This window comes from Lepidochelys olivacea (assembly GCF_965140295.1).
Source record: "Lepidochelys olivacea isolate rLepOli2 genome assembly, chromosome: 6".
Taxonomy (NCBI): domain Eukaryota; kingdom Metazoa; phylum Chordata; order Testudines; family Cheloniidae; genus Lepidochelys; species Lepidochelys olivacea.
The window spans coordinates 88,470,788-88,493,006 of NC_140416.1; the positions used below are offsets into that span (position 1 = coordinate 88,470,788).

General features: G+C 45.5%; 1 protein-coding gene across 1 annotated transcript; it reads right to left on the minus strand.

Annotated features, from left to right (window-relative positions):
- Positions 1 to 3,494: 3,494 nt before the first annotated feature.
- Positions 3,495 to 14,844, minus strand: NOXRED1 (NADP dependent oxidoreductase domain containing 1). Its single transcript, XM_084629814.1, has 6 exons — positions 14,527 to 14,844; positions 13,035 to 13,216; positions 11,446 to 11,626; positions 9,992 to 10,146; positions 8,749 to 8,971; positions 3,495 to 4,060 (listed from the first exon to the last, which is right to left on the minus strand). The coding sequence occupies exons 1-6, from the start codon at positions 14,682 to 14,684 to the stop codon at positions 3,826 to 3,828; spliced, it is 1,134 nt and encodes a 377-aa protein (XP_084485940.1). The 5' UTR covers positions 14,685 to 14,844; the 3' UTR covers positions 3,495 to 3,825.
- Between the last annotated feature and the right edge of the window lie 7,375 nt (positions 14,845 to 22,219).

Genomic DNA, 22,219 nt, shown 5'->3' on the forward strand with positions numbered 1-22,219 from the left:
ATCACAGGGCACGATCTGGAAATTCAAAGAGTTTGCAGCTCACAAGCAACAAGAGATAAAATCTTTATGCACTGTGGCAGGAATTTGAACATTGTGTTCTTTATGCTGTAAAGCACCAAGCATTTGGGCCAATCTTAACTCTTGACTGGCTGAACGGTTCTAACCCTTTAGTTCTAATGTACAGTCAGAGCAAAATGAACTTGGGGTAATATTTTTAAAAGCACCTAGGTGAGTTAGGAATTTATGTCCCATAGCTTGAGAGTGGAATTTAGGCATTTTTGAGAACCCCACCCTTGGCCATTATCTTCCTGGTTTCCTTTGTTATTACTGAAGGCACACAGATTCAGCTCTTAGCTATACTGTTACAAATTGAAAATGACTCCACTGACTACAAAGGAGTGATGCTGAGAGCAGAATTAGAGCTGAGAGCAGAATCTGGCCCATGGGGGTTTTTCCAGTGAGAGTCCTCTCTGAACCCAATGCAATTTCTGATTGATGCTGCGATGAGGCCATAATCCTATACAGGACACTCAGGCACCAGAGCAAGCCTGTATGTAATTGTAACCAAAACCCAGCTACTTGCTAGAAGTGATTACGAAGGCACCAGTTGAGCAGTATGACTTTACAGTTTACAAGGAGTGGAATGTCGGTGGAGAAGTCCTGGTGTAGAGATTGTATGAGGGCTGGGAGTTTCTCTGGGTTGCTGCTGGTTTTGTTCTAGTTGTATAGTTATTTTAAATCATATGAAAGGCACCCAGAGTAGCAGGTAGAAGACCCTAATAGCCTCCCACTTGAAACTGCACTATGGGATGTGGTTTAGCAAATAGTAAAACTGATTAGAAACACAAAAGGTGAATTGATCAAGGTTTTAAAAGACAAGATTTATATTCTGAAAAGTGACTATATTAAAAATTATAGTCAGGCTCCTTCCACTGGTGGCTTCAGGTCCAGCTATCTCAGATTACAAGTCAGAAAATGATTTTTCTAGTGAGCAGTGCCACTCCTGATCCAACTGGGCCTTTCTGCCTCTTATAGTCTCATCAGTAATAAAAATTCTCGAAACACAATTTAGCAGACAATGTTGATGATGCTGTAGTAGGCAGAGAAGAAAGAATCTCGCTCACTCACCCATAGCTGTGTTTGCTCTGCAAGTGCTAATAGGAGTCAAAAAAACAAAACAAACCTGTTTGGGGTAATAAAGGTAGCAGCTGTGACTCCCAACACACAGTAATTCCCTAGACAAATCAGAATGTGCTGTTTTTACATGATCTTTTTTCTAATCATAACTGCACATTGGACTCATCTTGCCAGATCACGCTCTAGCTCCTACGTTATGGAAAGGAAAACATTCTGAAAGGAGAAACTGCAGGAGTTCTCTTCTGTGCAGCTCTACACTACAGAGCTCTATCGATGTAGCCACCACACTAAGAATAGGCTCCCTTATGTTTCCTCTTGCATTTCAGGAGATTTCATGGCATGTGCGAGAGCTGCTGGGGATTGAGGAGCCTCTCTGGAGCAGAAGCATTGCCCTCCCGTACAGGGACAACGTGGGCTTGTTTTTAGAGCACAAAGCCCCAACTGGTGCAAAAGCTGATGCCCTCACCTTCTCTCAGTTTGTCCAAGAAGCAGGATTAGAGCCATATGCTACAATTTCACAGCAGTCTGGGCTTTTTACAAAGGTGGAAGCAGACGCCCTTACCTTCTTTGTTCAAGAAGCTACAATTCCATCCTCTCCGGATTAAAGAAAGGTGCATTGATACTCTGATTTGTTTAGTGCTGACAGTATGCTCAGCCATGTACAGTTCCTCCCTTGAACACGTTTGCCATTTAAACTTCTACTCCTAAAGACACCCCTATGGGATATTGCCAGGCGCCGAACTCCTTAGTGCAGTTACATTATCCTATACTGAAAGGTTCCCTTTCTCCCCATTGCAGGAGCTCTGTGTGGCTCAGTCATGTCTGAACTGCTGCTACTTCACATGTTATCACCAAGACCAGAGATCAATCTTAATCACCTTTCATTGACACCCACTTTCCTCAAACCCAGGTGATAGATTATAAGGTTTTTCCCCAAACTCTAGTCTTTGCCCTTACAGATCCAGCTGATCTCGTTCACTACTCCACACACAGAAATAAGTTTAAAGAGTTAAGTGATGTATGTAATAATTGCCTTATGATATAGTGCCTTATGTTGTAAAGGATCTCAGGGTGCTTTACAAACTATATAATGCAGAAAGAAAAGGAGTACTTGGGGCACCTTAGAGACTAACAAATTTATTTGAGCATAAGCTTTTGTGATGCATCCGATGAATTGAGCTGTAGCTCACGAAAGCTTATGCTCAAATAAATTTGTTAGTCTCTAAGGTGCCACAAGTACTCCTTTTCTTTTTGCGAATACAGACTAACACGGCTGCTACTCTGAAACCTATATAATGCAGGAATCCCTTTCCTCATCACAGAAATAGTTACTTTTGAGATAGAATAGATATTTTTATTAATTGAACAACAGGTTAGATTAGGACAGGAAGTGTAGAAGAACATTTTATCCAACTGAAACTGAAGAAAGAATTTAAGGAGGAAGCACTGAATTGCCCTAGATGGAATTTGGCCAGGACTCCAGGTCTAAGACCCTTATTCTTGAGAGAAGAATCATGCAATCTTTTACATGGTTAGGGTTTTGGTTTTACATTTCATCCTACACTTTTAGGTCTCATCAGCATTTTCAGCAGCAAGGCATCTCCTGGCACTATGATTAAGTGGTGGTTCAATCCTGACTGAAAGGCAAAAATACTTCCTACCGAATCATCACTACCATTTTCTGCAGCAGGGATTTCATTGATCCCCAGTCCAAATACCGAACAGGCACAATCCTCTTTAGTGTGTGAGACCTTATTAGTTCAAAACCCAATGTGGTGGGACTGCAACCACTGTAAGGCTGCTCTCCTGCTTACCTATCAAAAATGCTACAGAAAACAAATGTGTCCAACAGTTTGAATTGAGGTCTTAGGACAAAATGCCATTTTAATAAGTGAGCTTGGATTGAAATAAAGCAGTTATCTGGCAGAGTGCTAACTTCCCAGGCAAGCAGGTTTAATAGAAAACCAAAACAAACTCTTAGAAATAAATAAAAACATGCACTGATTAGCGGAATCTGCAGTGTTACTCTAAACATTTAAAAGAGCAAGCAGCGCAAATTCCCACTTTTTCCCCACCTCGCTGTGGGACAGATAGTCATCACTGTTAGGTTCCAGGACTGTTCAGTAACAGCCATGCTTGTTGGCTCACTGTGTCCAGTACTTTGTTGAACGGTGACCCTTTCCAGAGAGAGAACTCAGAGCTAACACATGTAAAAGTCAGAGACCCCAAAGATTTTAGCGGTAGCCAACTCACATTCTGTGAGGATGTTACCAAGTGGTCACAAGTTAGGAGAGATTGCAGATGCATACAAGTTGGGAAGCTTGCCTGTACTTGAGAATTATGAGTCAGGAACGCTATTCACTTTCACTGTTTAATTTGCCCACTACTTTGCAGTTTGCTTGTGCTGTGGGTGATAGTCAGGTAAAGGTTTACATGCCATTCCAGCTTTATCCTTTCCACTGCAGGATAAAGTCCTCACTGTACATTCCTCCACCACACATAACCATATGGATCCTGCAATGGGAACTGGTAGGAAAGGGGTCTTAATCTCTGTCACAGTTCTCTTCAGCATTAAACCTTAGCAAAGCAGTTCCATCCCAGGAAGTTTGGAATCACACTGTGGTTATACTGTATGAAGCTTCAGAATCAGTGTTAGGAACATCCCCTGGGTCTTCTGTCCAAGTCACATCAATAGCAGTTGTGGGTGGACATTGACTCATGACCCAGCACCATACGGGGATCTGCTGTGGCAGGAAGAGAAGAAATTCTGCTGGCCATCCCTCCACTCTTTGCAAGCAAAACTCCAAAGGAGGTACAGTAAAACAAAGTAAGATGGTTCTGGAGAAGCACACTCCTTGCTAGAAGCTGACTGAAGGGAGACTCCTTCATTTGTACAGTTGTTAGGTCAAACCAGGGGAAGGTGCTGGGAAGAGAAAACAGGGTGTATTATTTATGGGCAACAGCTATCGGTTCCATACCTGTGATTTAACAAGATGGCTTTCTTTGGTCTTAAGTCCTCTGTCTTAGCCCATTGAGAAAGCTATGTGATTCAGAACCTTGAGTTCTTTGGACAAAGCCAGAACCACCCACAATGAGCAAAACTCACTCTGGTATTAATGGGATGATCTTGAACAAACTGGATTTAATGGGCCTACTGCATCCAGTAGCATACCCATAAACAAACACATCCATCAGACCAGCCCCAAAGCAAGAGTGTCAGTGCCTTGCCATTGGATCTTCTTCCACTATCCATAAGAACCGTCCGCTTCAGGATGATCCTCCAGCTATCTCTATACATGTTTGTTCTATGCCCATCACACTGCACTACAACTAATCAAACAACTAATCAAACAATAATGCAGAAAACAGAATTAGTGGGGAGGGATGGTTCAAGAATTGGTAATGAGTTCTCTAGTACTCAGTTCAAATCAAGCCTTCATTGGGTAGTGACCAAAAGCATTATCACATGTGACCCAGGGATCTCTTGGTGTCCACTGACAAGAGGGTACAGGGGGAACACACAAGGTTTTACACAGGTTCCTTGGAGTGGATAACTGCATAATATGCCAGAAGGGTTCACCGAAGGGTGGCATATGAGGTCTCTACCAAGAGCCTGTAGCCCACTGGGCAACATAATCATTGTGAAATGTATGTACAGATAATATTTAAGGAGTTATGTATCTATACTGAAAATTATGTTCTTCAGGTTTGGGAGTTAAGGCAGGTTACCAGGTGGTGAGAAACCTCTGACATGTTCCTTCCAGGCAGGAGATAATAGATGTTTATCTCTCTGTCTGGCCACACTGAGCCAGCTGCCGAAAGAGAGAGAGAGAAAAAAATCTATAGGAAAAAAACAATGAGCAAGAGGGTGTCCTGTCTGTGAATGAAGACAAAGCATCAGACTGGTATATCTTGTGGGGACAAAGAGACACACAGGTTTCTTCATGTAGAAGGCAAGCTAACAGTGTTTTTGTCTTATGAAAAGGGCGGGGGCGGGGGGGGTGTCACAGCCAGCCTGGCTGTAAAGCACTGTGAGAAGGATTTTGGGGTAAGCAACATTCTACAAGACATAAGAATATCTTGCTAATTATCTCTAGGCTCTAGAATCCATGTTATAATTTTATTTTATATGTAATCATTTGTTTTCAATATTTCTACTTGCTATTACTCGAATCTCTATGTTTTGTTAAATAAAGTGAGATTTGTTTATAATGAAATCAAGTATAAGTGGTGTGTGTTAAGCAGACCCATGATCTAAGGTGGAACTGATAAGCTGTTTCTTTGGAAGCAGCCAATCTGTGAATACTGTAAGTGTGGAACAGGGGCTGGATACTCCAGGGAAACACTCGGCGGGCTCGAGGGCTAGAGTGTGCCAATCACTAACCTGCAGAGTGACAGTGTGGGGTCTGCAAGGCCTAGAGGGAAGTGTTTGTGTTGCCCATGGAGTAGGAGGACTGGCCTATGGCTTCCTCACACTGACTAAGAGCAGGTGGTAAAGAGGTGCCTCAGAACTGTGGGTACCACCGGGAAATGGCACACCATCCAACTGCTGTTCAGTGCCCTGCTGGGATCTCAGATTGGTTCTTAATGGACAGATCTTCGGACATATGGCTTCTGACACCAGATGTTAGGTAAGTGATGTAGCCACTCTATCATGGCAACATGATCTGGAGACATCAAGCAGATCCATCCACCATCAAGATGATAAAGAGGGCTGCCCGTAACCAGATGGTCCCCTGTTTGTTCTGGACAGGTGACCACATAAGAAAAATCACCCGACAAATTAGCCCCCTTTTTGGCAGTCTTTGCAGAGAGATCAAGCACTGAGTGGGCCCTGGAGACTGAACTTCCCCTCTTCCTCCTAGCACTTGTCCCTCAAAGGCACATTGGGAGTGGGAGGGAAACTAGCTTTGCCACTGCACTGGCTCTGGGAGGATAAAAAACAGTTCTCAGACTCTGGGACTGTTCATTTAGCAACTTCCACCAACACTAAATTTAACTTAAATGTTTTAAACAAAAAAACAAAACTGGTGCAAATCTGGTGGGAGCAGGCCAGAAGCGCCACAAGATTAAGCCATCCAAGGCGGCAGCGGTAAAGCTTTCCGGTATAGCATTGTCTGAGGATTACAAAGCACTTTACAAATAAATAAAGCCTCACACCCTCCTCTCCCCATGAACTAGATGAGGATTAACCTCATTTTACAGATGGGAAACTGAGACAGAGAAAGGAAGTGACATCCCAAGGTCATACAGGAAGTCTGTGACAGACTGAAAAAATGGACCTAAGTCTCCTGACACCCCATTCTCTTCTCTAACTCTGAGTCTGGGTGCTTGAAAAGGATAAAGGAACATTGTTCATCATTTTCATCCAAAACCCAACAATAACTGTATGGTGGCACTGGCGGGCTGTAGACATGAGGGACCACACAGGGAGGGACAATATTCTCCAGACTGCTAGTCAAGGTGGTGGTTCTTTAACAAGAAGAGGGGGAAACATTAAAACCAAAAGTTTTGCTGAGGATTGGGAATGAAAAAGGAAAAGGAGTGGGAGTGCAAGGCCAGCAGCAGGAGCTACTAGACAGAATAGAAATTATGTACCTATCTTGGGGGATCTTAGGAATTACAGACAAATGAACCACACTTCAGTACCAGGTAAACTGGTTTAAATGACAGTCAAAAAGAGATCTATAAAAGACCTAGATTAGTATGATATGTTAGGACTAACCAGCACAACTTCTGTAAAGAAAAATCATGCCTTTCTAAAGTTCTTTGAATGTATCAACAAAACAATAGATATGGAGGAATCAGGGAACCAGGGCTTTGGAGCAGAGCCCGGAGCTGGAGCGCGGAGCAGCGGAGCTGCAGATTTTTGCCTGGAGCTGGAGTGGAGCTCCAAAGCCCTGCAGCTAACAATTCATTTGAGCTTCCAAAACCCTTCAATGAAGTTGCTGTAAATTAGAATCCTAGGGTAAAATTCGGTCATAGATCAGAGAGTGGGGAAGAGACCAGAAACAGAGTACAAATATATGATCAATTTTCACCATGCAAAAAATAGGGTGCCCCAAAGTTTCCATGCTAGAGCCAGTGCTTAGTAGATTTATCAGTGATCTATAAGAGGAACAAACAGCAAGCTGGCAACATTTGCAAATGGCATGAAATTATTTTGGTTAGTCAACATTAGAAATGAGAGTCAGTAATTTCAGGGGGACCCTGCAAAACTAAGTGAACAGTAATATCATGACAGGGGAAATCCAGTGTTGACAAATGCAAGATAATGCACATGGGAAAGAGTAATATGAACTACTCAAAGTCGCTGGGTTCTAAATTACCTGTAACCACTTAGGAAAAACATTTCTGTTCTATGTGCAGTGGCCAGAGAGCAAACAATGTTAGTTTGCATAAATAATGGAATGGAAAATAATGTTGACAATATTTAATGCCAGTTTTATAATAACACTGCATAAATCAATGATACGTCCTCACCCAGAATACTCTCTTCAGTTCTGGTCTCCCCATCTCAAGCAGAAAATATAGAAGAAATAGAAGGGGTTTCAAAGATAAGCAATGAAAGATTGAAAATCTTGGAAAGATTTCTGTGTAAAGAGAGATTGATAATATGGGGACTGTCTAGTTTAGCCACAAGAGCAATGAGAACGGACATGATAGAGGTATATAAAATAATGAACCATCCAGAGATGGTGAATCATGTCCTCTCACATAAGAGCAAAATGACATTTGATGAAATTGAAAGGCCACAAATTTCAAATCAATAAAATATTTTTTTATATGTTGCATACTTAACCTGTAGGCTCACTGCCACAAGATAGCATTGATGCCAACAGGGTCATAGGATTCAAAACAGGATTGGACATTTAGATGGCTAAGAACAGCCACAGTTACACATTACATGTATTTTCCCCTCTCTCTCTTTAATTTAATTTATTTAAAGGAAGGGATATAAGCCTGCCTGCTTCAGAGCAGAACCCAAGCACTGAATGAGAGGTTAGAAAGAAACTTTCCCTATGGACAGATTAGTCTCAATTTTTTACTATGAGTTTTCTTGAACCTTCTCTCAGGCATTTAGTATTAGCCACTGTCAAAGACGGGATAGTGGACTAGAAGGCCCACCAGTCTGGGTTGTCCAGTATGGACATTTCTGTGTTCTGTTGTTTCACACCAAGTTGTACAACTGGAATATCCTACATATCCTCACTGAGTAAATTCTTATCTCTAAAAACTGGAGTAGAGGGGCTCAGAGTGAGATACTGAAGTATTCAATAGGTGGATTTCAGGCGGCTTAACAACTCGCAGTATATTGGACTTTGGGTTGTCCATCCCTTATCACACAGGGTAACATTTTCAAAAGCGCTGAAGTCCCATTTTCAAAAATGACTTAGGAACTTGGAAGCCAAGTCTCATTAAAATCAATGAGACTTTGGCGCTTTTGAAAATTGACCCAGCACTCACTGGTGCATGACATGAAGTCAGGAGGGCATGTACCATATTCTTCCTCTGTAATAGGAAGACTCCTAGCTTTCAAATCCTGGGATGTGGCAAAAGTTCAGGGAGGATGGCCAAGTAGAAACATTTGAAGTTTGGCACTTTACTTACTCCTCTTGAGTCAGGGAGGAGACAAAAGTTTGGCTGACAAAGTTCCCACACACAAAGCGTGGGCAGGAAGTCTTCTGCTCTGCACAGATGGGGCAGTGCTCGGGGAAACATATGTCATTCAGTAACTTCAGTGTGCGCTGGTGGGGCAGACGCCACCACATGCAGCTATTCAGGGCTGCATAGAAAATGGCCTCCAACCACTTGCCAGTCACAGCAATTCTCTCTGCACAACAATCAGAGAACAAACGTTGTCAGTTATCACTACACATACTGATGTGAAGGAAACAGCAGAGATTTTTTTTTTTAATGTCTCGTCCTCTCTTGTTCCCTATCAAGAAGGGTCAACATGGCAACAACGCACAATGTGCTTATTTACACGCCAGGGAGGAGAGGCTCAAATCCAGTAAGTAACAATAATATACTAGCTTATACCCATCTAGCATGTAAAGCACGTTGGGCTGAAATAAGCTGTGTATAAAGGGACCACTCATCCACTGCAGCTGTCCCTGTGGTAGGAAACGACAGCTAACAGTTTAGGACAGGAAGTTAAGAGGAATACCATATCCAGGTGAAACCATGGAAGAGATGGGAGAATCTAGGGGTGGCAAGTCAATTCCCAAGTTGGAATTTAGTCAGGGTTGACACCAAAATACGGACTTGGTCTTGATCTATACTCCATCAGAAGGCCTCCTAGCTCCCATTCATGGCTTTCCCATCTGAGAGTGCCAAGGCTCCTGCTCGCTCACCAAAGGAAACGATGGCTCTCAGAAGAGTCAGAAAAGAGTTCCAGAGGCATACACATGGAGAGAGGTCTTCTCCACAGTAATTGTCCTGACCGTAACAGTGGGGCACTGAAGCACTTGCAAACTCTAACAAAATCAGACAAGTCAGAGATGGAAAAGATTTTTGGGGGTCACTTACTCCATCCTCCTGCCCATACAGGATTGGCCCCCACTAGCTATTAATTCTGTGTTTTGTCCAGTCTAGTTTTATCTAGCCAGTGACAGCCCTGCCAGCATTTTTATTAGGAGGTTTTTCTTCCATATTCTGCATTTCCAAACCATTATTCTCATTCAGTGCTGCTCAGGTGACATAGAAACTGAGTAGCTATTACTCTATAGCCAGCCCTGTTCATGAATCTTGCTGGGGCTAGGACAGGCTCAGAATAGTGTGAATGTCAAGCAAAGACATTGTTTCTAATTCCACAGGAAAACACCTGCAAAGTGAGGAGAAATACATTCACCTTTGGGACCACAGGGACAGGTAGCCTGTATAACAATAGGGTCTTGGAGTGCAGCTGTGATTGTCCCATTTGTCCCCCACATGTTCCTTAAGTTTCTGCTAGTGCACTGGTATTGTGGCCTCAGGATGGCACTGTAGGAAAGGAGCTGCTTCAACCTGAAAGCAAAGTCATTCAAATAACTCAGAAAGGTATCCAGTGCCCAGAGAGTGGCACACCAAAGGAGAATAAAAGTACATTTCTATAATACCATTTATTCCAAACTCTGTTTACAGCATCACTGAAATGCTGCCACCTCTGGGGTGCAAAGAAAGCAAACACTGGACAACATGAGGGGATAAGGGTAAATGTTATAGCCAGACACAAGGCAAATCTCTGCTCTTACAGTAAGTTCCAGGGATGGTCAATGCCCACACAGCAGACGGAACTTTAAATGTTTAAGATCCTGTCTGAAAGAACCACATGCAGTAAAGTGCAGGGCACCAAATACACTAGTCAGAGGAGGCTGAGTCAATGCTGCTAGGATTCTAATCTGAGCATGTTAGAGCTGAGACATTTCACAGAACAGCTGGGACTCTAGCAGTTTTGTTTTGTTTTGTTTTTTTGAAGGAAGGGAAGGAGTGAGTCTGTGCTACATCCTGGTCCAATATTGATAGAACTTCCACCGACTAGGATTTGGCCCTTAATCCCTCCCTACTTTGGTAAAGTAACTTCTATATCCTGCAGAATAATAGAAGCCCAAGAGAAGGACTGGGTGACTCTGAAGGCCAGTAATAGGACATTAGCTTTTCACTGCTAGGGTCCTGGTTTAAATCCAGCCCATCTCAGTAGTTACTGAAGGGTGTTTGTTCCCATGAAATGGCTGTTCAGTAGCCTGTGTAAAATGAGATTGCGGGTCTCAGCACTGTTCTTCTTAGATATCTACAGCACAAAGAGCCTTGTTACATTTGTCCCCTTGTTAGCCTCTCAGCAGAGCAGCCAAGAACTGAATGGGCCACAGAGATTGAACCTCTCCCAATATCGCCACCCCAAACATTCAAAAATCCTAGGTCAGCCCCCGCAAATAATGAAGTTAACTTAAAAATTATGAATTTGTTTTACATAATACTTCACACTGCCTACGTTTTATTTCTGGCCTCCTGGGTTTTGAGCCCTTAGGGTGCACTCAGGCCATGTTTCAAGCTTTTCTCCTCAACCATGAGAGCTAGAAACTTACGTTTTTAAAAAATAAACACTGAAATTCTCATGTATTTATGTGATTCCCGAGGCTGGGGCTTTAAGAAAACCACCAGTTATTGCGAGACTTGTGATAAAATCATGAGAGCTGGCAACAGTGCTGCCACCATGCCAGGTCAGGCACGTTGGCAGTGGTGGCACTGTACTTGCCTGATGTGTGGACAAACCAGGGGATTTAGTGTGCTGGGCTATCACACCAGCACTGGTGCAATCAATACTACCTGGGCAGCGGGACAGCAGTGACCAGGCTGTACACAATGCAAGGTTCCCGGAGTGCAGAATGAATTCCTGAGCAGATTTGCTGTAGATGAGATGGGAGGCAACAAAGAAACACAATGTCTGCCCAGGCCACAAGCTGGCCATTGTCATAAAAACATTCGACTCCCAGCTGCTGGAACTCTGCTAGGGAAGACAAACAGAAAAGGCAATCATCACCCCAGCTCCAAGAGGCCAGGAGCAGCAGCCAGATAGTCTGCAACATCCACACTTGTGTAGGGTCATCGTGGTGTTTGCTCTCAGGCACACCTTGGTAAGGTGTGAGAAGCATGCGTTACCTCAGCTCATAATGGGGTAATCCAGGTCCTCTCACCAGGTGGCCCTTAAGAGCTTTATTAGCAGCTACCCATTATCATTATTGATGCACAGCCCATGGTAGCCAGGTAGCAGAGAAATGAGCCTCTCTGCTGAGAATAAATAGTCAGAAAATGTGGTTGTCTGGCACCATGTCATGAATATTGATTAAAACTTTAACTGAAGCAGCTAACCCTCAGGATCTGGGTGATTTTCAAGACCTATAAAAAGCCATTTAATAACTCCCCCTCCCTCTCTGCCCCTTGAGAGGATTTTATTGTTGTAAGCGTCTCCCTATAGGAAAGTTATCCTCTGTTCATCTTGGTTTATGTAACAGCTTCATGTGGCATTGGACATTTTGCATGCAATTACGATCTATAACGTAGCACAAGCACCCCTTTTCACTTGGTATTTTTAACATTTTGGAGTAAAGAGAGAAAGAAGCATCTTGTGCTACTGACCCTACAGTGATAGGCCAAGGAGAGTCCCTGGCAGTAACGGCTTTTCAGATCAATGTGGATATTGATTTGGAGAGGTATTTAATCCATCAAGTGAATATTTAATGTGTAGGCATTAGTGTTGCAGCCACTGAGCAATGATGTGAAAAATTGCCAGGGAGAATTTAGAATAGGGCAGCAAAACCAGTTAAGAGGCTGATGGGACTGAGTCATGAGGAAAGATTAAAGGAGAAAAATATATCACTTTTCCTAATGATGGCTAACGTGGGGGATACAATAACTCTCTATAAATATTTGAAGGCTGTAAGTCCCAAGGAGGAGATGACTTGTTTAGGGTGCTCTAAGGAGGTATGATTGGAATAATGGAGTGAAATTAAAAAAAGGAAGGAAAATATAGAATTATCAATATTTCCTAATGCTGAAATCTAACAGCCTGTGGAATAGACTTTGAAAGGAAAAGGGTAAAAACTCCATTGATTGGGTCTAGGGCTGGTCAAGACGTGTACATCACAATGGTTTTTGATGGAAAATTGGGTTGTCAGATAAACAAAGTTTTCCACAAAAAGTGTCTGCTTTCTGCTGAAAATGTTGAGCTTTCATTTTTTGACAAAGTCAAAAGTTTTCTGTGGAAAAAAAATTCGGACCAACTCGAGTTGGGACACTGAAAGTGAGACAGCCAAAACAGGAGAAAACACACTATGAGACTTGCAGTGGCAGGGGTGCTTGGATTAGATATGCTAGGTCTTTACCCATTTGAATTCCCATGATTCACTAGCTCTTACACAAAGTCTCTGGCCTCCTGGTGGAGATGTGGATATTCTGAGACGAAACGCCACTCAGCTCCAGTAGTGCCCTGGCCAGCTGCTTCCCAATGTGGCCTCCACCAATAATCCCAACCTTCAGGCCTTCACTGCCCATAGATTCCTTGGAGGAAATCAGTGAAACCTTCCCACTCTCTTTCTGCCTGAGAAATGACACACAGAGCTGACATCACTCCACCAGACACTACAATGTATCCATTACCCTGAAACTAGTCCCTACACTGTTCTCCTCAGGAAGGAACCACTGACCAGATTTTCCTGAAAGGAGAGAAGACTTGTCCCATATTTTAAAGAGTCAGTGCTATGTTTTCATTCTCATTTCTAAAACATAAAAGCTAGCAGCAGCCAGCCCAAGCTCCAGCTACTCCTTTCCAAGATCTAAAATTCACAATTTATCTATCTATAGTCTATAGTCTATGATCTATAGTCGCCTTAGATCCGCTGCTAGGTACCCACATCACCATAATCCAATCCTGCCCCACTTCTTAATCATGCCATATAACAAAAACCCCATCCATCCCTTACCATGTCCTCTCTTCAAATACCCATGAAGAAAAGCGGAGTTTTGCTGCATGAACAGAAAGGTAACAGATTTCTAGTACAAATGGAAGTGAATTCCAGACCTGAGAGGCCCTCAAAGACACCCTGCCAGCAGTTCCTTCTCTTCTTTATCAAGGGGCTACAACTCAAGTCCTGGTGACCACAATTGCAGTAATATGGCATGGGGAGAGGGGTGCCCCTTAGGTAATATGAGCACAAACCATTTAAGGCTCTAAAGGGCAAAACCAACACCTTGAATTCCACCCACTAGCCCACTGGCAGCTAGTGCAGCTCACAGAGCACGGGAGCTATTATTCCCAGCGCAAAACTCCCCATAACATTCTGAATTAACCGCAGCTTCTGAATGGTCTCATGGTATAGCTCCAAGTGATCTAATCCTGAGATGATAGAGACACAGATGGTCTTAATAAGATCCACATCCCAAAGGAATGGTCACACTCACCTTACCCAGCACAGATGGGGAAACTTACAAGCTCAGGGGACTGGGAATGAGATATGGAGTGTCCCACCTCCAGGGCACCCAGACAGATAGTAACCAATACACATCATTGCATGCTGAGGACTGTTCCATGACCTATGTTGAATCAGCTGGGGGCCTTGTTCTAGTGAGAAGGGCATCCACATCATAAAAATATACCACCACATCTGGCACTAACTGGCTTCTTGTTGACAATCTTAGCCAAAGACCAAATGGGTCACTGAGGCTGAACTCTTCTCTCACTCCTCTGATTTCCACCAGGGGAGAACTGAGGTCTGTTGGTAAGGGGAAGCTTGCCAGTAGCTGCCCTTTTTCTGGGGATAAATAGAGGCCTTCAGTCTCCAGGCCTGTCAAGCCAGCTCCTTTCTTCAATATTGAGAAACATCAAAGAAAGGATGCCTATTTCGGCCTTACCTGAGGGCATGGAGCAGCTTGCAGAAGAAGACAGCATGGGCACATGCATTCACCATCAGCCCCTTGCAGCGGCTTCTCAAACACAGCAAGGACTGTTTGCATTCTTCCACCGCACACTCAGACTGAAAGGACTTCAAATTCACCATGATATCTGACATTGTGGCCCTGCATGAGAACCTTCAGCAATGAGCGGCAGTTAGAAGAGTGGCCCAGCATCCATCAGTTTGGCATTGCAGCCAATCCCCAGCTCCTCCCACAGAGCAGGGGTAGCCAATATACACCTAGTTCTACTTCAACAACATGACAAACATTACCAGTAGTAAGGAGGAGCAGAAAGATCTCAGCGTGTGATGCAGCAGAGCCTCTGAGATCAAGCATTGCATGCTGGGATTATTGTTTCCATGGAGCTGCAATCTAATTCATTCTATGAAGTGTAGCTGTGGCTGGCAACAACTGACAAGTTGCCGACACAGCACTTGGAAGGGCGCAGTATGGGCTGCTCTGCTCCTAAGCTACAGGTAAGATGAAAACTAGAGCCAAGGTGAGCAATTCCAGTTTCCAAGTATTATGTTTTTCATTCATCACCAGTCTGAGTTTTGTCAGCATTGTGTGCCCCACCTTCCTCTCCTCCTTCCCCCCAAGCCTCTCAGGGAATGTGCGTCTCTCTTCCTTCCTTCTGTATCCCTCCCCTCAGCATGAGAAGCTGAACAGCTTTTAGGTCTCAGAATAGAGCCTGGTATTTTCATTGCTTGGGGTCAGAGCCTCACCAGAGCCACCCGTGGTTTCCACAGGAATAGCATGCAGTCTCACTGCAGAGCACATCACAATGCAAACACAGGACACTAAGCTTGGGCCCTCTGGTTGTTCCCAATTTTAGACAAAGTTCTGAGCACCCTTGACTCCAAGTGAAATGAAAGTGCTCAGCATCTTCCAGGTTCGGACCCATATTGGGAAGTCACCATTTCAGTTCATTTGACAACAGTGGGGCTTCTTTAGTCATTGGGTAAACAGCTTCTTCAAGTCAGGCAACAGTCAGGCCTGTTTCAGTGAAGTGGATAGCTTATTGCACCATTTGGCCTAACCCAAGGCTGACCCGCTCTTCTCATCAAGAAGGGCTGGAGTCAGTCATTGCTTGAGCGGCCAGTATGGGGGGCTGCTGAGCAACATAAGGCACTTCCTCCTCTCCTCCCAAGGGCTGGGAACTGTTAACTGTGACCACCTGAAACTGATCCCCAAAACAGCCCTGACTACACAAAGATAATATAGCAGGGAAAGGGTGTTCCTAAGGCTTTCTCCAGCACTTCTTATTCAGGCAAAGTACCCAGTGAGTAAAGGAGGCTGAATATGGCCAAAGATGCCCTCTGTCCGCAGCAGGCCTGTAGCGCCAAGCCAGACCCCAAGACTCTCTAGTTATAAGCAAACCGCTTTGTTTATAACATCACAAAAAGACAAAGAGCCTGATCCTGCAGCCATTACTCCCCCAAGTAGCTCTATTGACTCTAGTGGTGTGAGTAAGGAACACTCAGGTGGGTAAAGGTGGCCTGCCTGAAGATCTAACACACACAAACCCCCTGCAGTTTCTACGGTCTGAATTTTGTACCTAGTCCTGCCCCAGCTGAAGTGCTGATGACAAAACCCCCTTCATCAAGCAGTATAATGCTCCTTGCTTGAGAAAAAAACCTCAGCAGCCTCCTGGATCTCCCACCTGGTGAGACCTTTTACCCATTGCCTCCCTGCTGGACTCCTTTTCCACGGGCTTCAGGTTCTCAACAGCAGGTCACCTCCTATTCTGGAATCCAGGCAACTCAATCCAAACAAGTGAAGTTGTCATGGCAATTGCTTAGTTACCAAATGTCCTGGTGAGAACCTTGCTGTTTGCATAAAAGCCACCAGAGCCCAGGCCCTTAAGGGTCCAGGACCACATCTCTCATCCCACAGAGAATGGGAGAAAATAATAGTTAGAAGAGTCATGAGTAAGGCTAAGATTTTGTCACGGGTATTTTTAGTAAAAGTCACAGACAGATCATGGGCAACATACAAAAAGTCATGGAAGCCCGTGACCTGTCTGAGACTTTTACTAAAAATAATGGGGAGGGGGGAGGTTATGGGGGAAGGGGTGTTGACTGAAGCCCAAGTGGGGGAAAGAGAGCCCAAGCCCTGCTGCAGGAGGGGAGCAGGGTGCAGCACTCGCCGTCCACGGTGGCACCTCCTTGCAGCTCTTGATGCCCCCCGCTGCGGCAGCTCCTCACAGCTCCGGGTGCCCCCAGCCAGTTGACAGCTCTGGCCTTGCCGCCCTGAAGCTGAAGTGAAAAATGTCAAGAAGGTGTCTGAAAGTCACTGAATCCATGACTTCAGTGACCTCCATGACAATCTTATTCTTAGTCATGAGCGTCTCTGGAGGCAGGAAGTTCACTTCCACCTCATCAAATTAACATGAGTAGCCGGACAGTTCTGGGTGCAGCTCTGCAACCCTGACACCTAGTGGTTAGGTTAGCATTGGCCATTCATGTTATGCGTACACCGCAATAGAACACCCACAGAGGGGGCCCATGGCAGCTGACTCAGGCTCACAAGGCTTGGGCTGTGTGGCTATAAAATTGCAGTGTAGACATTTGGGCTTCGGCTGGTCCGCAGATTCCCAGAGTCCAAGCTCCAGCCCAAGCCCAATTTACACAGCAAGTTTATAGCCCTACAGCCCAAATGACCCACTCTGTTCTGCAACCCCCCCCCAACCCGGCCTCAGTCAGCTGACCCAGGCTAGCCACAGGTGTCTTGTTACAGTGCAGACATACCCTCAGGCACGAAGCTCCTGTGAAAATAGATGCTAGGCAGGTGCTGGCAACCTTTTTGCGTTGGTTTCCTGTGTTCCTCCAAGAGCAAAGTGGAGGGGTAGTTTGGTACAGTAATTCTTTCAGGTTGGGGATAGGGTTGGGCGCTGTCTTAACATTTCTATGGTACTTTTAATTCCAAAAAGCCCAAAAGCATTTTACAAACTTCAGATGAACTCTACGCAAGGATCACTTCATCCAGGGGATGGAGTGCAGCAGTTGCTTAAACAGCTACACAACAACATTACACAACCACTTAGGACAGGAAACAAAGAATGATGCTACTCCTCACTGAAACTACCACGTAGGAGAGGGGAAATTTAGGGAGAAAGAATAGAATGACCCAGGTTGGCACTTAACAAGGACGCCACCCTACTGGTTTTGCAAAGAGTGCCATGAGATCTGTAATGACCTTACATCTCATCAGAAACCCATCACCTCCTAGCACCACTCTGGGGAAAAAGTACCCTAATTAATTACCACTTCCTGCAGCTGGTAGGTCTCCCACCCACATATGACCAGACTCAACTCTGCTTTGCTTGCAAGGTCGGACAGGATCAGAGCCCTTCCATCCCATGGTCAGACTTACTGTGTGCGTAAGTGCTGCATGCTGCCACAACCAGTTCCTCCAACAATGGCTTCATTCTGCAAAGTAGAAGCTGCTCCCATCTCTTATAGCAGACACTAAGAAGCACGATAGGTCAATAGTTTTTCACGTTGGCTGCCTCTTTTCCTGGTTTAAGAATGGCTATAATTATTGCTGCTTTCTATTCTTTTGCTCTTCTCCCTGAGGAGTGGATGTTTGTAAAGAGAGCAGCTAGCACGTTCTCGCTCTTGGACCCAAATGCTTCAGCAACTCAGGGAATACATCATCAACACCTGCTGCTTTTCCAGGCTTTATTTGGACAATGCCTCTGTCCACCTCCTCCACTGGCTTCAGAATAGGCAGAAACTGTTGTGACCCAGTCCTTGTGTTGACCAGTTACATAGAAGCCAGCTACCAATGCCATCTTAAAACAGGAACAGCATTTATCAGTCCTAGTTTGGCATATGGTACAGGATGGCGGAAAGGACGTCCACTGAAACTTGCAATAACCATTCCCTGTCGCCCAACGATTAGGCTCACCGCGGAAACACTAAGCAACTGCAGATTCACAGGGTATCTCCGTCAAGCTGTCAGCAGCCCCCGAAGACTGAACAACGGACTCCCGCAAGGGTCCTTTCTAGCTCCAGCACTTTTCAATCTATATATCAGTGATATTGCACCAACATCCTCCCGCAAGTTCATGTATGCAGATGACATCGCACTGGCTACTCAGGCTTCCTCGTTTGAAACCTCAGAAAAGGTTCTAGAACAGGACCTAAACACACTAGAAACCTATTTCAAGGCATGGCAGCTAAATCCAAATGCCTCAAAACCAGTGGTCTTAGCTTTTCATTGGAAAAATACCCTGGCCAAGATGGCATTAAACATCAATTTCTGCAAGTCACAGTTGATGTATGATCATAATCTGCAGCACCTGGGGATAACCCTGGTCTGCACACTCAGCTTCTGTCACCATCTTTAACAAACCAAAAGGAAAAAGAAGGCCAGGGTCAACATCATACAGAAGCTTGCAGGAACATCTTGGGGAAGCGATGCCCGCACACTCCAAATATCAACACTAGCCGTAGTCCATTCCATAGTGGAATACTGTGTCCCAGTTTGGAGAGCGTTAAGGAAAAGTTAGCACATGTGACTTCATTTTGGTTTGGGGCCCACCATTGTTTAAATGCCAGCACATCATACACCAGGAGGAGTGATCCTTAGATACTGAATCCCTGTGAAAATCCTCCTCCTTGTCTCCAGTCTGCCTTGACTCCCCGTATCTGGTTTTTGTTAGTCTCTAACTCCCTGTCTCTTGGCCTTGATGTGAGGCCTCCTATCCTGATAATAAAAGTTACTGATGCATGGCTTTAGGACCATGCTGTGTAATTAACATACTGGTATAGCACGAGGAATGCACCAAGCAGGGATAGGTGGTAGATAAGACAAGGGTTTGTTTATTAGCTAAGGTTTCCGATGCACGAGGGCAACATGCTTTGCTAAAAAGTATATAACCTTTGTATAATCTGTATTCAGGGTCCCCTCCTGGCTAGCAGGGGGGCACCACGCTCGAGCGTAATAAACTTAGTGTCTTTTGGGAACTCTGCAGTTGTGGACTTTGTTTCTGTGCCTCAGCCTAGATTCGAACTGTGCGTGACCTATCAGGTATAATTCGCAGCACTGGTGTGCGTGTCCCATCAGGTATAATTCGCAGCACTGGTGTGCGTGTCCTACCAGGTGTAATTCGCAGCACTGGTGTGCGTGTCCTACCAGGTGTAATTCGTAGCAGTTGTGTGCGTGTCCTACCAGGTGTAATTCGTAACAGAGAGGAAGCCCACACACCATTTTAGTGGACACCAAAATTAACAACGCTCTTTGCATACTTGGCAGCACTTCCACGGCTATCATTATTGGCTAACATTGTGCCAGCAAATAGCCGACAAGATGCTGCAAGTTATGGAGTACATAATACTGTAATATCACACTACTGCTCCACCATGACCTAGAAGAGCCCCCTCACGACTGACTAAAATCAAGAAAACCCTACTGGTCTCATTCCACAGTCCTCCTTGTGGACAATAAGGAAGTTTGCAGATGATAGTCTGAAGCCTGGGTGGTTTGCCAGTGTACCAAACAAAAATCTAATAGACAACCCACCTGTGCAAGTGCCGGGCTTCTCCTCCTGTCGGCGCATGTGGACAGCTTTAAACCATATCCGCACCCAACAGGGAAGATGTGCATACTTACTCCGTAGATGGAAAGGGAGGGAATTGCAAACTGAGACTGTGGCATGGTGCAAACTGTTGGACACATCCTTGACAACTGCCCAATCCATGCTCATCCTGGAGGTGTCACAGCCATTCACATGGCTGCCCCCTCTGCTCTGGACTGGAGAAGAGACTTTAAGATCCAACTGTAGTCACGCCATTGCTTTCTCTGTTCCACTATCACCGTACGAAAGGAGAAGACGACTGCCACAGGCAGCACTTGGCATTTGAAGGCAGCAGCATTACCAGGGTGCCCCTCTCAGCTGGACATTGCTCCCTGCAGCGGTTACAAACCGTGAGGCAGGCAAAGACTGTTCACAAACCTTCCATGGAGACCCCACATTTCTGAACATGGGAAAGGATGCTTTGGCACTCCCCCGGGGTCCCTTTCAGGCATATTCCACTCCCAGTGCTGCATTTTTGCAACCTCAAAGCAGCTATCAAGATTCCTGCGAACTTCCCTTCCCCCCTTCCAAATGCCGCAGCTCAGCACTCACCCCACTCAGTGCACGCCTCACCACCAGCTAACGTAGGACTCCAGAATTGCACTTTGTCACGGATCCACAGCATCGATGCTATGCCACCAGCTTTGGGACAGTTTCTAGGAGAAACCCCTTCAAGTGCTAGACCCACAGGGGTTTCACTCTTTCTGCAGAGTAGGCCACAAAGCCTCACCACCTCCTTCAACTGAACCTCTGAGGCTCCAGCACGCCTGCTTCACATTGTGAGCTCCGTTCAGTGAGTCCAGTTGAGCCAGACCCCTGGTAGAGACTTGTCCACTCTTTAGAATTAATGCACCTCATGAAGTATTTACAGTGACAGGCAGCGTTTTCAAAGGAGCCAGGTTTATTAGTCAACTGGACCACAGCATGCAAGTCTTTAGATTAGCATGGAGAAATGAAGGTTAAAGCATCATCCATTCTGGTTAGACCAGAGCTCCAGCCAAACTGCAGCAAACCCCATGTTCAGGCTCCGTCTCCCCTCCTTGGTCAGTTCCCAGGTGGGAGCCCAGACTCCTTCCAGTGGCCAACTCTTATCTGCCCACCTCACACCTTCCAGTCCTTTGTTCTTGAGCTAGGAGATTGTGCTCAGCTTTCTGGCTGAAAGCTAAGGAAATTCATCTGCCTCTAGGTTGTTGGTTGCTACTTGTCAATGTCCTGGTGACTGGATTTCCCATGGTCTTCTCAGATTCTCCATTGATATAGGGCAGCGGTTCTCAACTGGAGCTCCACAGCTGTGTGCTAAAGGCCGCCCAGCCTGGGCAGCAGGGTCCAGGTTCCCAGCTGCCTGGCCACCCAGCCCCACAGGGTCAGGTTCCAGGGTTGGGGCTGCCCACCCGGCCCCGTAGGGTCAGGGGTCCAGGGCTGCCAGCCAGCCCCGTGCCCCATTCCTGGTCCCACTCTGTGGAGGGGTCTTGGGTGGGAGGCACTGGGCATACGAGTCTGGGGCAGTTCAAGGGGGAGCATGCTGTGGTTCTCAACCTGCGGCCCAAGCAAGACACACTGTGGGCCGCATATGCAGCCCACAATGATAAACAGGTTGAGAATCACTGAGATAGGGTCAGCCTGGGCCTGTCCCTTTTAACGGCCCATCCTGGCTCAGACAGCTAGGCAACGTTCATACCTATGTCTCTTAGGGTGTGTCTGCACTTACGCTACCCCGGCGCACTATAGACACTATCTATGTCAACAGGAGGCATTCTGGCATCAGCACAATTAACCCACCTCCCTGAGAGGTGGCAGCTAGGCCCTAGTCTACACTACCTAATTCCTAGGGTAGACATAGCTACCGTCTCTCAGGGTGGGGACGGCTGTCCCATCGGTGTAGGTAGCATCTTCACGAAGCGGTGTAGGGCGCAGCGCTGTAAATGTAGACAAGCCCTAGGTCGACGAAGAATTCTTCCATCAATCTAGCGCTGTCTATGCTGGGGGTTAAGTTGGTATGGGTACATCTCTCAGGGGTGTGACTTTTTCACTCCCCTGACCAACGTAGCTACAGCAATGTCAGTTCCT

Coding starts and splice junctions, on each gene's coding strand:
- NOXRED1 (XM_084629814.1), bottom strand. CDS start 14,684: ATGTCAGATATCATGGTGAATTTGAAGTCCTTTCAGTCTGAGTGTGCG. Junction 11,627..13,034: donor CAGGAGGCCAGAGACTTTGT/GTAAGAGCTAGT, acceptor TGTCTTCCCTAG/CAGAGTTCCAGCAGCTGGGA. Junction 8,972..9,991: donor CTGTCCCTGTGGTCCCAAAG/GTGAATGTATTT, acceptor ATTGTTGTGCAG/AGAGAATTGCTGTGACTGGC.